The sequence below is a fragment of the Pristiophorus japonicus genome, chromosome 20 (genome assembly GCF_044704955.1).
Source record: "Pristiophorus japonicus isolate sPriJap1 chromosome 20, sPriJap1.hap1, whole genome shotgun sequence".
NCBI classification, from domain to species: domain Eukaryota; kingdom Metazoa; phylum Chordata; class Chondrichthyes; family Pristiophoridae; genus Pristiophorus; species Pristiophorus japonicus.
Genome location: NC_091996.1, coordinates 92617180 through 92635421, shown reverse-complemented (window position 1 = coordinate 92635421; position 18242 = coordinate 92617180). Strand labels below are relative to the sequence as shown.

The 18242-nt window shown below is 56.1% G+C and overlaps 2 protein-coding genes across 3 annotated transcripts in view; one reads left to right on the top strand and one right to left on the bottom strand.

The window, feature by feature from the left end:
• Positions 1–18242, top strand: part of LOC139232695 (profilin-1-like) — a 762729-nt gene that overhangs the window by 135911 nt on the left and 608576 nt on the right. The window lies entirely within an intron of this gene.
• LOC139232691 (calmodulin-binding transcription activator 2-like) overlaps positions 1–18242 on the bottom strand; it is a 204100-nt gene that overhangs the window by 118253 nt on the left and 67605 nt on the right. Inside the window, exons 8-10 of the mRNA XM_070863166.1 lie at positions 14304–16135; positions 10837–10963; positions 6892–7026 (exon numbers count right to left, since the gene is read on the bottom strand). Of these exons, the coding sequence (XP_070719267.1) occupies positions 6892–7026; positions 10837–10963; positions 14304–16135 (2094 nt within the window). The remainder of the gene's footprint in view (positions 1–6891; positions 7027–10836; positions 10964–14303; positions 16136–18242) is intronic.

Sequence of the window (18242 nt, the reverse complement as noted above, 5' to 3'; positions counted from 1 at the left end):
CCCCCCCAAACAAGTGACCTCCCTACACCCAGTGACTCACCCTACACCCAGTGACCCCCCTACACCCAGTGACCCCCCTACACCCAGTGACCCCTCCTACACCCAGTGACCCCTCCTACACCCAGTGACCCCTCCTACACCCAGTGACTCCGCCTACACCCAGTGACACCCCTACACCCAGTGACCCCACCTACACCCAGTGACCCCCCTTCACTCAGTGGCCCCCTACACCCAGTGACCCCCCTTACACCCAGTGACCCCCTACACCCAGAAAGCACCCTACACCCAGTGAGCCCCCCTAGAACCAGTGACCCCCCTACACCCAGTGACCCCCCTACACCCAGTGACCCCCCCGTACACTCAGAGCCCCCTACACCTAGTGGCCCCCCTACACCCAGTGACCCTCCTACACCCAGTGACTCCCCCAAACCAGTGACCTCCCTACACCCAGTGACTCACCCCACAGCCAGTGACCCCTCTTACACCCAGTGATGCCCCCTGGACCCAGTGAGCCCCCTACACCCAGTGACTCACCCTACACCCAGTGTCCCCCTACACCCAGTGACCCCCCTACACCCAGTGACCCCCGACACCCAGTGACCCCCGACACCCAGTGAACCCCCTACACCCAATGACCCCCCTACACCCAGTGACCCTCCTACACCCAGTGCCCCCCCCAAACCAGTGACCTCCTCTACACCCAGTGGCCCCCCTACACCCAGTGAGCCCCCTACACCCAGTGACCCTCCTACACCCAGTGACCCCCCCAAACCAGTGACCTCCCTACACCCAGTGACTCACCCTACAGCCAGTGACCCCTCTTACACCCAGTGACGCCCCCTAGACCCAGTGACCTCCCTACACCCAGTGACTCACCCTACAGCCAGTGACCCCTCTTACACCCAGTGAGCCCCCTACACCCAGTGACCCTCCTACACCCAGTGACCCCCCCAAACCAGTGACCTCCCTACACCCAGTGACTCACCCTACAGCCAGTGACCCCTCTTACACCCAGTGACGCCCCCTAGACCCAGTGACCCCCCTACACCCAATGACCCCCCCTACACCCAGTGACCCCCCTACACCCAGTGACTCACCCTACACCCAGTGACCTCCCTACACCCAATGACCCCCCTACACCCAGTGACCCCTATACCCAGTGACCTCCGACACCGTGACCCGCTACACCCAGTGACCCCCGCTACACCCAGTGACCCCCTACACCCAGTGACCCCCGCTACACCCAGTGACCCCCCTACACCCAGTGACTCCCCCACACCCAGTGAGCCCCCCACACCCAGTGACCCCCAACACCCAGTGAGCCCCCTACACCTAGTAACCACTACACCCAGTGACCCCCCCCAAACCAGTGACCTCCCTACACCCAGTGACTCACCTTACACCCAGTGACCCCCATACACCCAGTGACCCCCCTACACCCAGTGACCCCCCTACACCCAGTGAGCCCCCTACACCCAGTGAGCCCCCCTAGACCCAGTGACCCCCCTACACCCAGTGACCCCCCTTCACCCAGTGAGCCCTCCTACACCAAGTGCCCCCCCCAAACCAGTGACGCCCCCTCGACCCAGTGACCCCCCTACACCCAGTGACCCCCCCAAACCAGTGACCTCCCTACACCCAGTGACCCCCCTACACCCAGTGACCCCCCCAAACCAGTGACCTCCCTACACCCAGTGACCCCACCTACACCCAGTGACCCCCCCCCCACACCCAGTGCCCTCCACACCGGCTCCTCACAGTTACATTAAACTCTGGTGATCGGGAGGCGGGGGGGGGGGGGGGGGGGTGAGGTGGGATGGGCGGCGAGGGGTGGGGGATGGGATGGGTAGTGAGGGGGGGGATGGGCGGGGGAAATCGGGCCCCTGAGTCAGGACAGGCTGCAATGGTGCGGAATGTTTACCCCGGGGAAGGGAAGGTTCGGGTGGGTGGGTGGGTGGGTGGTGATGCTACAGAATGATCAAACACCCCACAAAGGACACGGATAAGGCAAACCTCCCTGCGTGTAAGGCGATCGCACGCGCTACGCGAAGAGATGGAGCTTTCTGACTGGAGGCTGCGTCACTGTGCGGTTCGACAACATGACTGGGCGGGCGAGGGATTGGCGAGCACCAAGCTAGCAACCCGCGCTGGTGCGATACGGACAGAGCAGGAGCTCACACTGTCTCGGACAAATACCTGTTGTTTCTCCTCGACAGTCCCAGCACGCTGCGTTACAGCAAAGCACGGCACAGCCAACTGCACAATCAAGAGTTCCGTTTTTGGTTCATTTCCACCCCCCACCCCCCCCGGCCGACCGCGGCAAGGGAAATGAGGTCGGGATGGGCTGCTGCAATTGAGTATCATCATCAGAGGCAGTCCCTCGGAATCGAGGAAGACTTGCTTCCACTCCCAAAGTGAGTTCTCAGGTGGCTGAACAGTCCGATACGAGAGCCACAGACCCTGTCACAGGGGGGGACAGATAGTCGTCGGGGGAAGGGGTGGGTGGGGCTGGTTTGCCGCGCGCTCCTTCCGCTGCCTGTGCCTGGCCTCTTCACACTCGTTGCGTTGAGTCCCGAAGAGCTCAGCGCCCTCCCGGATGCACTTTCTCCACCTCGGGCGGTCTGCGGCCAGGGACTCCCAGGTGTCGGTGGTGACGTCGCACTTTACCAGGGAGGCTTTGAGGGTGGTCCTTGTCACGCTTCCGCTGCCCACCTTTGACTCGTTTGCCGTGAAGGAGCTCCGCATAAAGCATTTGCTCAGGGAGTCTCGTTTCCGGCATGCGAACTATGTGGCCTGCCCAGCGGAGCTGATCGAGTGTGGTCAGTGCTTCGATGCTGGGGATGTTGGCCTGGGCGAGGACACTAACATTGGTGCGCCTGTCCTCCCAGGGGATTTGCAGGATCTTGCGGAGACATCGTTAGTGGTATTTCTCCAGTGACTTCTATACATCGTCCATGCCTCTGATCCATACAGGAGGGCGGGTATTACTACAGCCCTTTAGACCATGAGTTTGGTGGTAGATTTGAGGGCCTGGTCTTCAAACACTCTTTTCCTCAGGCGGCCGAAGGCTGCACTGGCGCACTGGAGGCGGTGTTGAATCTCCGCATCAATGTCTGCTCTTGTTGATAAGAGGCTAATTGAAGAGCCAGCACTGGCACAATGGTCTGAATCCTTTGGTTCTGTGATGTAGTGTACGCTGTTGGCCACCAGATGGTGGCAGTGCTCCGCGGTCTGGCAAAGGGAGGCCCTGGATTAGCACTGAGACACAAACCGCACCAATTCAAGGGTTAAACTTAAACTGCACGAGTTACACAGTCCGTGGCTGCTGGCTGCTCCGAATGCACCGAGTTACACGCATTACTGTCGTGAAGATAATGGAAATATGTAACGTGGCAGATATTTGAGAGCAGGCTTGTTCAGAAGGGGGCGGGCGAGTGCTGGTTGATGAGAAAATATATTTAAAGCTGGAAATCTGCCCTGCAAATTTCACCAAAGATTCCCGTCTGAATTTCCCAGCGGGCCCGCAGATTTGTATCCGTTCCCACAGCTCACTGTACCCCTTTCGCAAACGACTGCTCACTGACTACAGCCTGATCACTGCTCCCATCCCCCACACACCACTAGAAATCACAATACTACTTATTTACAACAACCTGTATTTATATAGCGCCATTAATGTAGTGAAACGCCCCAAGGCGCTTCACAGGAGTGTTATAAGGCAAAAAGCTTGACACCGAGCCGCGTAAGGAGAAATTAGCGCAGGTGACCAAAAGCTGGGTCAAAGAGGTCGGTTTTAAGGAGCGTCTTGAAGGAGGAGAGAGAGGCGGAGAGGTTTAGGGAGGGAGTTCCAGAGCTTGGGGCCCAGGCAACAGAAGGCACGGCCACCGATGGTGGAGCGATTATAATCAGGGATGGTCAGGAGGGCAGAATTAGAGGAGCACAGAGATCTCTGTTGTGGGACTCGAGGAGATTACAGAGATAGGGAGGGAGCGAGGGCCATGGAGGGATTTGAAAACAAGCATGAGAATTTTGAAATCAAGGCTTTGCTTAACCGGGAGCCAATGTAGGTCAGCGAACACAGGGGGTGATGGGTGAGCGGGACTGGGTGCGAGTTAGGACATGGGGCAGTGAGCACAGGGGGTGATGGGTGAGCGGGACTCTGTGCGAGTTAGGACACGGGGCAGCGAGCACAGGGGGTGATGGGTGAGCGGGACTGGGTGCGAGTTAGGACACGGGGCAGCGAGCACAGGGGGTGATGGGTGAGCGGGACTGGGTGCGAGTTAGGACACGGGGCAGTGAGCACAGCGGGTGATGGGTGAGCAGGACTCGGTGAGAGTTAAGACACGGGGCAGTGAGCACAGGGGGTGATGGGTGAGCGGGACTTGGTGCGAGTTAGGACATGGGGCAGTGAGCACAGGGGGTGATGGGTGAGCGGGACTCTGTGCGAGTTAGGACACGGGGCAGTGAGCACAGGGGGTGATGGGTGAGCGGGACTCGGTGCGAGTTAGGACATGGGGCAGCGAGCACAGGGGGTGATGGGTGAGCGGGACTCGGTGCGAGTTAGGACATGGGGCAGCGAGCACAGGGGGTGATGGGTGAGCGGGACTCGGTGCGAGTTAGGACACGGGGCAGTGAGCACAGGGGGTGATGGGTGAGCAGGACTCGGTGAGAGTTAAGACACGGGGCAGTGAGCACAGGGGGTGATGGGTGAGCGGGACTCGGTGAGAGTTAGGACACGGGGCAGTGAGCACAGCGGGTGATGGGTGAGCAGGACTCGGTGCGAGTTAGGACACGGGGCAGCGAGCACAAGGGGTGATGGGTGAGCGGGACTCGGTGAGAGTTAGGACACGGGGCAGCCGAGTTTTGGATCACCTCTAGTTTGCGTCGGGTAGAATGTGGGAGGCCAGCCAGGATTGCATTGGAATAGTCAAGTCTAATTTACGTATCGCGTAGGGTGGGGGCGCTTGTGTGGAGCATAAACACCGGCTTGAACCAGATGGGGCAATGGGCCTGTTTGTGTGATGTACACCCCATGTCACTCTGTGTAATGTACTGTCACTGTCTGATTCTCCGCCAGCGGGTGCTGACTGTGGGTGGCTGCTCCTGATGTCTCACCCAATGGGTGCCCTTCAGCGGAGAGCCAGTGCAGCGAGTCTGGGCCGAGTGTTCACCCACAGGACATGCCATCATGGCGCAGGCATCCTGCGGCTCAGCCCAACCGATACCGCACCTCACGGGGAACCGTAGCTCAGTGGTAACGTTACTGAACCGGTAACCCAGACCCTGTACTGAGGATCCAGACACCCGAGTTCAAATCCCACCACGGCAGCTGGGGAATTTAAATTCAATTAATTAAATAAATCTGGGATTAAAAGCCAGTGCCAGAAATGGTGAGCATGAAACTGCCGGATTGTCATAAAAACTCATCCGGTTCACTGATGTCCTTCAGGCAAGGAAATCTGCCGCCCTTACCCAGTCTGGGCCGATATGTGACTCCAGACCCACAGCAATGTGGTTGACTCCTAACTGCTCTCGGAAATGGTCCAGCGAGACACTCCGTTTTAACAAACCGCTATTTGCACCACACGGACTGCAGCGGTTCAAGAAGGCCACCTTGATAAGGGACGGGCAATAAATGTCAGGCCTTGCCAGTGACGCCCACATCCCACGAACGAATACATTTTTTTAAATTATAGCGGGAAGCCCGGTTGGTTCTGGTTCCTGGGCACTGAGCTAGGGGAGATGGGCTAAAATAGAAACATAGAAACATAGAAAATAGGTCCATTCGGCCCTTCGAGCCTGCACCGCCATTCAATGAGTTCATGGCTGAACATGAAACTTCAGTACCCCATTCCTGCTTTCTCACCATACCCCTTGATCCCCCTAGTAGTAAGGACTCCATCTAACTCCTTTTTGAATATATTTAGTGAATTGGCCTCAACAACTTTCTGTGGTAGAGAGTTCCACAGGTTCACCATTCTCTGGGTGAAGAAGTTTCTCCTCATCTCGGTCCTAAATGGCTCAGTCCTTATCCTTAGACTGTGACCCCTGGTTCTGGACTTCCCCAACATTAATAAGAACATAAGAATTAGGAACAGGAGTAGGCCATCTAGCCCCTCGAGCCTGCTCCGCCATTCAACAAGACCATGGCTGATCTGGCCGTGGACTCAGCTCCACTTACCCGCCCGCTCCCCGTAACCCTTAATTCTCTTATTGGTTAAAAATCTATCTATCCGTGACTTGAATACATTCAATGAGCCGGCCTCAACTGCTTCCTTGGGCAGAGAATTCCACAGATTCACAACCCTCTGGGAGAAGAAATTCCTTCTCAACTCGGTTTTAAATTGGCTACCCCGTATTTTGAGGCTGTACCTCCTAGTTCTAGTCTCCCCGATCAGTGGAAACAACCTCTCTGCCTCTATCTTGTCTGTTCCTTTCATTATTTTAAATATTTCTATAAGATCACCCCTCATCCTTCTGAACTCCAACGAGTAAAGACCCAGTCTACTCAATCTATCATCATAAGGTAACCCCCTCATCTCCGGAATCAGCCTAGTGAATCGTCTCAGTACCCCCTCCAAAGCCAGTATATCCTTCCTTAAGTAAGGTGACCAAAACTGCACGCAGTACTCCAGGTGCGGCCTCACCAATACCTTATACAGTTGCAGCATGGGATGGGAACACAAGGTGTGGGTCTGTATGGCTCCACCATCGGGCAGTGTGTTCACCAGGGAGAGGGCAGAACCACAGAAAGCTCCAGCAGATTTGTGAAGGAGTGCTCCACTTAACGATTTATGTTATGGCGGCCGATTCTCCCCGCACCCCCCCCTGACCCCAGTGGAATAGTCGTGGATCAGCGATAACTTGCAGTCGGTGGACGTGGCAACTTACCGTCCAGGGAGAGCCAGTCGAGCTGGGAGCTGGGCAGGGCGGTGGAGTTGCGGGCCCTGTACTCGAACAGCACCGAGTTGGACACGAACTGGTTCTCACGCACTACGTGCAGCCTCACCAGGCCCGCTTCGTGAGCTGAAAACAGAAAACGGACCACAGGTTAAAATCCCTCACAAACGCAACATGGCCCGGCGAGGATCGGGGCGAAGAAGCGGCGAGAGACCGCGGAGGGACGCGATCGGGGCCCAAGGAAGGCGTGAGTTCGGGTCCAGGGACCCAGTAATCCAGTAAGGATGCCTTACATCCCGTAAATACCCTTGACTTCCGGAGAGGGAAGTGACCGGGGCCCAGAAGAGGTGAGGGCCCAGGGGGCAGCACGGGCCCAGCCCACACTGTGCGATATGTGAGTGCACTGGGTCCGTGCAGCACAGCTGGTCTCCAGTCGTCCTGGTTAACCCTTGCCACTGGACCAAGACCTAGCTCTGTCAAGCCCCGTGTGGTGGCTGGTGTACAACGGCCACCACACGGTAAACAAATCCACCCACAGGCATCTTCCACCCTTCAGGATGCAGTTCGGGATCCGGGATGGTGGGACTGACCTATCAAGAAAGACTGGATCAACTGGGTTTGTATTCACTGGAGTTCAGAAGAATTAGAGGGGACCTCATAGAAACGTTTAAAATTCTGACGGGTTTGGACAGGTTGGATGCAGGAAGAATGTTCCCAAGGTTGGGGAAGTCCAGAACCAGGGGACACAGTCTAAGGATGAGGGGTAAGCCATTTAGGACCGAGATGAGGAGAAACTTCTTCACCCAGAGAGTGGTGAACCTGTGGAATTCTCTGCCACAGAAAGTGGTTGGGGCCAATTCACTAAAAATATTCAAAAGGGAGTTAGATGAAGTCCTTACTACTCGGGGGATCAAGGGGTATGGCGAGAAAGCAGGAATGGGGTACTGAAGTTTCAAGTTCAGCCATGAACTCATTGAATGGCGGTGCAGGCTAGAAGGGCTGAATGGCCTACTCCTGCACCTATTTTCTATGTTTCTATGTTTCTACTAGGTCCTTCAGTGAAACACCTGCGAACTCATCCCTTTTGGGCGTGGAAGCAAGTCATCCTCGCTTCGAGGGTCCGCTTATGATGATGACTTAGGGATGGATAGGCACCTGCGAGGCAATGGGGGGAGGGAGTTCAACTGGTTAAATAGAGAGCTGAACATCAGAATTAGGAGCAGGAGTCGGCCATTCGGCCCCTCGAGCCTGCTCCGCCATCCAATGAGATCACGGCTGATCTTCGACCTCAATTCCACTTTCCCGCCCGATTCCTCGATTCCCTCGATATCCAAAAACTATCGATCTCAGCCTTGAATATACTCACAGACTGAGCCTCCACAGCCCTCTGGGGCAGAGAATTCCAAAGATTCACCACCCTCTGAGTGAAGAAATTCCTCCTCATCTCAGTCCCTAAATGGCTGACCCCTTATCCTGAGACTGTGTGACCCCTGGTTCTAGACTCCCCAGCCCGGGGGAGTGAAACATCCTCCCTGCATCTACCCTGTCAAACCACCCACCCCTCAGAATCTTATACGTGTCAACGAGATCACCTCTCATTGTTCTAACCTCAGTTTAGGCCTAATAGTGGGAAAGCGGGTTGTGTAGAGGACACAGAGAGGCTGCAAAGAGATTTAGATAGGTTAAGCGAATGGGCTAAGGTTTGGCAGATGGAATACAATGTCGGAAAGTGTGAGGTCATCCACCTTGGGAAAAAAAAAGGGAATATTATTTGAGTGGGGAGAAATTACAACATGCTGGGGTGCAGAGGGACCTGGGGGTCCTTGTGCATGAATCCCAAAAAGTTAGTTTGCAGGTGCAGCAGGTAATCAGGAAGGCGAATGCAATGTTGGCCTTCATTGCGAGGGATGGAGTACAAAAGCAGGGAGGTCCTGCTGCAACTGTACAGGGTATTGGTGAGGCCACACCTGGAGTACTGCGTGCAGTTTTGGTCACCTTACTTAAGGAAGGATATACTATCTTTGGAGGGGGTACAGAGATGATTCACTCGGCTGATTCCGGCGATGAGGGGGTTACCTTATGATGATAGATTGAGTAGACTGGGTCTTTACTCGTTGGAGTTCAGAAGGATGAGGGGTGATCTTATAGAAACATTTAAAATAATGAATGGGATAGACAAGATAGAGGCAGAGAGGTTGTTTCCACTGGTCGGGGAGACTAGAACTAGGGGGCACAGCCTCAAAATACGGGGGAGCCAATTTAAAACCGAGTTGAGAAGGAATTTCTTCTCCCAGAGGGTTGTGAATCTGTGGAATTCTCTGCCCAAGGAAGCAGTTGAGGCTAGCTCATTGAATGTATGCAAGTCACAGATAGATAGATTTTTAACCAATAAGGGAATTAAGGGTTACGGGGAGCGGGCGGGTAAGTGGAGCTGAGTCCACGGCCAGATCAGCCATGGTCTTGTTGAATGGCGGAGCAGGCTCGAGGGGCTAGATGGCCTACTCCTGTTCCTAATTCTTATGTTCTTATGTTCTAATCTGCTCAATCTCTCCTCACGGGACACAGGACAGAGTTGGGGCAGAGAGCAGTCTCGTTCGGTTTCTGCCAGGCGCAGATTCAGCACCTCCCGCTTCCCCCACACCAAGGGGGGGGGGGGGGGGCGCGTGTCCAGCTCAGCGTCGTGGGGAGGGGTAATCCATTCATCGCCCCCCCTTCCCCCATCGAAGGCCCCCAGCGCAGGCTCGAGCCGGCTTCGGGCTGCTGAAGAATGACCGTGGATCCGAGCAGACGGGAGATACGTCGAGCTCCCCGCCGCGCTGTCCGTGCGGATTTAGTGCGGTGGGCGGACGGGAGACCCGTCCCGAGCGATCAGGCAGTGGTACGGGATCACCCCCCCGCACCCCCACCCCCGACAGTGACTGATGTTCCCTCCCTCCGCCAGTATCCGCACAGCTTTCCCGATTCGCTCCACAGTGACTTACACTGAAGTGCAGCACAGTGTTACTTCAGGCACATCGGCATTCCGGGTCAGCACTCAGCCATTTATCGGCACCGTGAATAACACCACCGAATCGCTAATCTTACCGGCCACGCACCCCGGGACACAGGAACAGGAGGGGGCCCATTCAGCCCCTCGAGCCTGTTACACAGGAACAGGAGGAGGCCCATTCAGCCCCTCGAGCCTGTGACACAGGAACAGGAGGAGGCCCATTCAGCCCCTCGAGCCTGTTACACAGGAACAGGAGGAGGCCCATTCAGCCCCTCGAGCCTGTTACACAGGAACAGGAGGAGGCCCATTCAGCCCCTCGAGCCTGTTACACAGGAACAGGAGGAGGTCCATTCAGCCCCTCGAGCCTGTGACACAGGAACAGGAGGAGGCCCATTCAGCCCCTCGAGCCTGTTACACAGGAACAGGAGGAGGCCCATTCAGCCCCTCGAGCCTGTTACACAGGAACAGGAGGAGGCCCATTCAGCCCCTCGAGCCTGTTACACAGGAACAGGAGGAGGTCCATTCAGCCCCTCGAGCCTGTGACACAGGAACAGGAGGAGGCCCATTCAGCTTTTCGAGTTTGTTATACAGGAACAGGAGGAGGTCCATTCAGCCCCTCGAGCCTGTTACACAGGAACAGGAGGAGGCCCATTCAGCCCCTCGAGCCTGTTACACAGGAACAGGAGGAGGCCCATTCAGCCCCTCGAGCCTGTTACACAGGAACAGGAGGAGGCCCATTTAGCCCCTCGAGCCTGTTACACAGGAACAGGAGGAGGCCCTTTCAGCCCCTCGAGCCTGTTACACAGGAACAAGAGGAGGCCCATTCAGCCCCTCGAGCCTGTTACCGCCATTCGATTAGAGCATGGCTGATCTGTACCTCAACCCCATCTCGGCGCCTCGGGCTGGTGAACGGTGGTGTTGTGTTGTCGAGCGAGGTGAGCACCTACCTGGGCAGTAACAACGCAGGACCCCGGACTGGATGAGAGAAGCTGGCACGGTTACCAGGTCAAAGACACAGGAGTACCTGTCGTTGCCATCGGTCCACGGGCCCGTGATTAGGACCTTCACACCACCCTGTGCACAATAAAACACAGCGCTTTTAGTCACCGAGACTCACATCCGCGTGAGCGATTATTCTGCTGGCCTGCCACAACCCAGTGCAGCTTCTCCGCTGCACCGAGGCTCCCTGATCTGCCCAGTGACGCCAGCATTATCTGCTTTTTGCTCAGATTCCCAGCATCCGCAGTGTTTTACTTTAAACCCACCCGGGTGCAGTTTCTTCGAAGAGCAAATATGCTCCTGATGTGAGGCTCACGCTTCACATCACGCTCACTGGGAGAGTGTCGCGCAGTGCCCTGTGTGACACTCTCCCAGTGAACGTGAAGTGGGGCGTGAGCCAGTACCCTGGATCGACTGGGCTTATACTGACTGGAATTTAGAAGAATAAGAGGGGATCTCATAGAAACGTGTAAAATTCTGACAGGATTGGTCAGGTTAGATGCAGGAAGAATGTACCCGATGCTGGGGAAGTCCAGAACCAGGGGTCACAGTCTAAGGATAAGGGGTAAGCCATTTAGGACCGAGATGAGGAGAAACTTCTTCACTCAGAGAATTGTGAACCTGTGGAATTTTCTACCACAGAAAGTTGTTGAGGCCAGTTCGTTAGATATATTCAAAAGGGAATTAGATGTGGGCCTTACGGCTAAAGGGATCAAGGGGTATGGAGAGAAAGCAGGAATGGGGTACTGAGGGAATGATCAGCCATGATCATATTGAATGGTGGTGCAGGCTCGAAGGGCCGAATGGCCTACTCCTGCACCTATTTTCTATGTTTCTATGAACCAGTGCCCTCTGTGACACTCTCCCAGTGATGGGAGACCCCATTCTCGGACCCCAGCCAGGCTACAGGGCTATCCTGGGGAGACCGAATGCCGCTCACTCCCGCCTGCCCACTGAAGGATAGGGATTCAAAGGGCAGCCCAGGGCTCCCACACCTCCCATCGACACAGAATCTCACCGCACAGGAGGAGGCCATTGAGCAGAAGATAAAGGTACGCGGAGTCAGAGGAAATGTATTACATGGATTGAGAATTGGCTGGCGAACAGAAAGCAGAGAGTCGGGATAAATGGGTCCTTTTCGGGTTGGAAATCGGTGGTTAGTGGTGTGCCACAGGGATCGGTGCTGGGACCACAACTATTTACAATATACATAGATGACCTGGAAGAGGGGACAGAGTGTAGTGTAACAAAATTTGCAGATGACACAAAGATTAGTGGGAAAGCGGGTTGTGTGGAGGACACAGAGAGGCTGCAAAGAGATTTAGATAGGTTAAGCGAATGGGCTAAGGTTTGGCAGATGGAATACAATGTCGGAAAGTGTGAGGTCATCCACCTTGGGGAAAAAAACAGTAAAAGAGAATATTATTTGAATGGGGAGAAATTACAACATGCTGTGGTACAGAGGGACCTGGGGGTCCTTGTGCATGAATCCCAAAAAGTTAGTTTGCAGGTGCAGCAGGTAATCAGGAAGGCGAATGCAATTTTGGCCTTCATTGCGAGAGGGATGGAGTACAAAAGCAGGGAGGTCCTGCTGCAACTGTACAGGGTATTGGTGAGGCTGCACCTGGAGTACTGCGTGCAGTTTTGGTCACCTTACTTAAGGAAGGATACACTAGCTTTGGAGGGGGTACAGAGACGATTCACTAGGCTGATTCCGGAGATGAGGGGGGTTACCAAATGATGATATATTGAGTAGACTGGGTCTTTACTCGTTGGAGTTCAGAAGGATGAGGGGTGATCTTATAGAAACATTTAAAATAATGAAAGGGATAGACAAGATAGAGGCAGAGAGGTTGTTTCCACTGGTCGGGGAGACTAGAACTCGTTGGCACAGCCTCAAAATACGGGGGAGCCAATTTAAAACCGAGTTGAGAAGGAATTTCTTCTCCCAGAGGGTTGTGAATCTGTGGAATTTTCTGCCCAAGGAAGCAGTTGAGGCTAGCTCATTGAATGTATTCAAGTCACAGATAGATAGATTTTTAACCAATAAGGGAATTAAGGGTTACGGGGAGAGGGCGGGTAAGTGGAGCTGAGTCCACGGCCAGATCAGCCATGATCTTGTTGAATGGCGGAGCAGGCTCGAGGGGCTAGATGGCCTACTCCTGTTCCTAATTCTTATGTTCTTATGGCCCATCGAGCCTGTGCCGGCTCTGTGAGCGAGCGAGCCAATCAGTCCCACTCCCCCTGCTCTTTCCCCACAGCCCGGTGAATGTTTCCCCGTCAAATATTTATCCAATTCCCGGTTTGAAAGTTACTGTTGAATCTGCTCCCACCGCCCTTGCAGGCAGCACGTTCCAGAACAGATTCCAAATGCTGTACCAAATGACTTGGAAGAAGGGACCGAGTGTAACGTAGCCACATTTGCTGATGATACAAAGATGGGAGGAAAAGCAATGTGTGAGGAGGACACAAAAAATCTGCAAAAGGACATAGACAGGCTAAGTGAGTGGGCAAAAATTTGGCAGATGGAGTATAATGTCGGAGAGTGTGAGGTCACGCACTTTGGCAGAAAAAAATTAAAGAGCAAGTTATTGTTTAAATGGAGAAAAATTGCAAAGTGCCGCAGTACAGCGGGACCTGGGGGTACTTGTGCATGAAACACAAAAGGATAGTCTGCAGATACAGTAAGTGATCAGGAAGGCCAATGGAATCTTGGCCTTTATTGCAAAGGGGATGGAGTATAAAAGCAGGGAAGTCTTGCTACAGCTATACAGGGTATTGGTGAGGCCACACCTGGAATACTGCCTGCATTTTTGGTTTTCATATTTACGAAAGAATATACTTGCTGTGGAGGCAGTTCAGAGAAGGTTCACTCGGTTGATCCCGGGGATGAGGGTTGTTGACTTATGAGGAAAGGTTGAATAGGTTGGGCCTCTACTCATTGGAATTCAGAAGAATGAGAGGTGATCTTCTCGAAACATATAAGATTATGAGGGGGCTTGACAAGGTGGATGCAGAGAGGATGTTTCCACTGATGGGGGAGACTAGAACTAGAGGGCACGGTCTTAGAATAAGGGGCCGCCCATTTAAAACTGAGATGAGGAGAAATTGCTTCTGAGGCTTGTGAATCTGTGGAATTCGCTGCCTCAGAGAGCTGTGGAGGCTGGGACATTGAATATATTTAAGACAGAAATAGACAGTTTCTTAAACGATAAGGGAATAAGGGGTTATGGGGAGTGGAGCGGAGTCCATGATCGGATTAAATGGCGGAGCAGGCTCGAGGTGCCCTCTGGCCTACCCCTGCTCCTATTTCTTATGTAACACCGCCTGGATATTTCCTCTGTCCAGACAGGAGGGGAAGGAGGTGGGGGTGGGGGAGGAATACAGAGTGAATAGCTGAAAGAGAGTACCTTACCTCCGGATAGGACCACTCGGGCGAGAAATCGGTGATGGTCACTGCCGGCCCGCTCTCGGCCACGCCGCCGGGTGAAGATTGCGTGGAGTCTGCGGGGTTTACCGGCGCCTCGGAGAACGGCACATCGGCGGGGGTGCTGGCCTGCCGCGGGGGCCTTTGCTGCTGCTGGCTGTAGCTGCCCGTGGGAGGGGCCAGCTCGGGGTAGCTTGTGGAGACGCGCTGCCCGGGGCTCTCGGCAGGGGCCAGCGGGTCGTCGGCGCCGCCGTACTGGCCGTAGGCGCCGCCGCCGGTGTCATGGCCGCCGCCGCCGTCCGCCATGAAGTCGGAGATGAGGTCGGGGAACTGGCTGTCGAAGGAGAGGTCGAAGTGGTCGATGTTGAGGTCGACGTTGGACGAGGAGACCGAGGGGGAGGACAGGTCGCTCTGGATGATGCTGTACAGGTCGGGGACGTGGCCGCACGGCAGCTCCAACGCCCCGCCAGCCGGCCCGCCCGCCTCGTACCGGCCCTCGGCCTTGACGGCCTGCCCCATCCCCGCGGCCTGCTGCGCCGGGGCCATGTCCGCCTGGGCGCTGAGCTGCGCCGTGGTGTCCATGGGCATCTCCGCCTCCCGGGCGGCGGCCCGGAAGGCCGGCAGCTCCTCCTTCACCCGCCTGCCGGCTCCGTGCTCCGGGGGAAACTGGGAGGCGGGCTCGGTCTTCGGGCCGCCGGGGAGGGCGGGGGCTGCCACGCAGGCCGCCCCCCGGGCCTTGTCGTCCTCGATGAAGAACCTGTTGTGGGGGCGGGACGGGCGCCGGCCGAAGGCAGCGGCGGCGTAACCGCCCTTGGGCGAGTCGGCGCTGCTGTAGTCCATGTTCTCCAGGGCGGCGGTGGGGCCCACGCCGGGCGGCGCCGAGCTCGCCGTGGCAGAGGCAGGGGCCTTGGCGGCGAATGCCTGGGCAGCCGAGGCCAGGCCGGGGCACTGGGCGAGGAAGGCGGGCACGTCGGCGGAGGCGGAGGAGGCGGCAGGGGTTCTGTATTCGGCTCTCGCCTCCGGGCTTTTGTCCGAGTTCTCGCCCGTCAAGTCCGGCTCCTGCTTCAGCCCGCTGCCGGGAAAGCCGGGATCGGGCAGGCCGGCCGCGGCGAAGGAGCCGGGGAGGCCGGCGGATTCCTGGGCACCCCCTCCTCCTCCTCCCCCGTACGTCTGGCCCAGCTTGGGGCTGTTGAGGAAGGAGTCGGGGTCGAAGGCAGTGCCGGGCTCGGAGGTGTCCATGTGGGCCTCGGCGGCCTGGGACAGGGCCAGACCCCCGGCCGAGCTGGGCAGCAGGGCCAAGCCCAAGCCGCTGTCCGGCGGGGCCAGGGGCATGTTGCAGCCGCTCAGCGACAGCCCCTGAGCGCTGGAACCGGCGGCGATCAGCTGCTGACTGGGGGTGAGCCCGGCCCGGCCCAGGGACACCGGCTTGTCCCCGATACCCGTCATCAGGAGGACAGCGTTGCGCGGCAGGCCGCAGCTCGCCCCGGCCACTGCCAGGTTCGGCACGCTGGTGGCGATGGCGGCGGAGCCCAGCTCCCGGTCATCGTAGAAGCCGTTGGTGCGGGCGGCCGGCGGGGTGTGGCCGGGGTCGGGCTCCTCCCGCGAGTTGGAGGACGACACCTCGCTGCTCCCGTTAACCTGCGGCGCGGCCTGAGAGAGCTTCACCCCTTTCCTGTCCGGGCTCTCGCTCTTGCTCTCGCTGCCCGACAGGTTCTGCACCTCCGTTAAGGCCGAGTACGAGCTGAGGCGGATGTCCACTTTGGGCGATATGATCCGGTGCTTGGTGCTGTTACATCGGTGAGGAATGCTGCCGGTTGTTCCTGCTCGGGTAAGGGGGGACAGAGAAAGACAGACAGCGGATTATAGCACGTCTTAATCACCAAAAATACACCCCGCCCCACAATATCAACACTGGGGGGACAGAGAAAGACAGACAGCGGATTATAGCACGTCTTAATCACCAAAAATACACCCCGCCCCACAATATCAACACTGGGGGGACAGAGAAAGACGGACAGCGGATTATAGCACGTCTTAATCACCAAAAATACACCCCGCCCCATAATATCAACACTGGGGGGACAGAGAAAGACAGACAGCGGATTATAGCACGTCTTAATCACCAAAAATACACCCCGCCCCATAATACCAACACTGGGAGAGCAGAGAAAGACAGACAGTGGATTATAGCACGTCTTAATCACTGAAAATACACCCCGCCCCATAATACCAACACTGAGGGGGCAGAGAAAGACGGACAGCGGATTATAGCACGTCTTAATCACCAAAAATACACCCCGCCCCATAATACCAACACTGAGGGGGCAGAGAAAGACGGACAGCGGATTATAGCACGTCTTAATCACTGAAAATACACCCCGCCCCATAATACCAACACTGGGGGGGCAGAGAAAGACAGACAGTGGATTATAGCACGTCTTAATCACCAAAAATACACCCCGCCCCACAATATCAACACTGGGGGGGGGGGGGGGGGGGCGGGGAGAGACACCTCGACCCACAATCTCAGCACAGGGAGGGAGTGGGAGGGGAGTGGGGGGGCGGGGGAGAGGGGTGTGCGGAGACGCCCCCTATGCCAGCAGTGGGCACAGTGCTGACGGACGGGGAAGGATGAACTGTAACTCCCGCTCCTGGTCTGTATTATCCAGCCGCCCCTCCCGATGGTGTGATTGTGAATGAAGACATGAAGACTGTATGACGCTCGGTGTGAACCCCTCCGTGTTGAGGACCGGCTGCCGACACACGGTGTCCCGGCTCACACCCGGTGAGCGGCTGCCTCCCCTCGATCCCACCGACAGGCAGTCGGTATCTGGGAGATGGAGGAACGCACAATCGCCACGCTAACTGGTGACATCGCCAGCCACTGCAACACCAAATGACCTTCAACCAACATCGTTGTAACCGAACAAACCGTACAGGGGTCTCGCCACAGAATCATAGAACGGTTACAGCACAGATGGCCATTCGGCCCGTCGAGCCCGTGCCGGCTCTCTGCAAGAGCACCTCACAGCCAGTCCCACTCCCCCCGCCCTTTCCCCGTAGCCCTGCAATTATTTTTCCTTCAGGCACTTATCCAACTCCCTTTTGAAAGCCACGGTTGAGTCTGCCTCCACCGCCCTCTCGGGCAGCGCATTCCAGATCCTAACCACTCCCTGCCTAAAAACGTTTTCCCTTGTGTCGCCTTTCTGCCAATCGCCTTAAATCTGTGCCCTCTGGTTCCCGACCCTTCCGCCAATGGGAACAGTTTCTCTCTCTCTCTACTCTGTCCAGACCCCTCCTGATTTTGAACACCTCGATCAAATCTCCTCTCAACCTTCTCTGCTCCAAGGAGAACAACCCCGGCTTCTCCTGTCCGCCCACTTCACTGAAGTCCCTCATTCTTGGAATCATTCCCTTAAATATTTTCCGCGCTCTCTCCAAGGCCTTCACGTGAGGACAGAAGCAAAATATTCATGTAGCACCTCAGCTCTGTATCTCCTGGGTAGCCTCCTTTCTGGTCCCTACTCGGGCCCAGCCCTCCTCCCACTACCCACTACTCACTATTTACATGCCAATAGAAGACTTTGCAATTCCCTTTTATGTTAGCTGCCAACCTATTCTCGTACTCTCTCTCTGCCCCATCTTATTTCCTTTTTCACTTCCCCTCTGGACTTTCTATATTCAGCCTGGTTCTCACGTGTATTCTCAGCCTGACTTCTGTCATACGCCCCTTTACTCTGCTTCATCTTACACTCTCTCTCTTTCTCCGACTTTAGTTGCCCTACCTTTCCCCCAAGTTTGAACGTACCTCGACTGTACCCGAATCATCGGCCCTGTAAAGGCAGCCCATTAGTTTTGCCGGCCGATCTTTGATTCCCATTTACCCGGGCCGGATCCATTCTCACCCCTCTGAAATCAGCAGCTGTG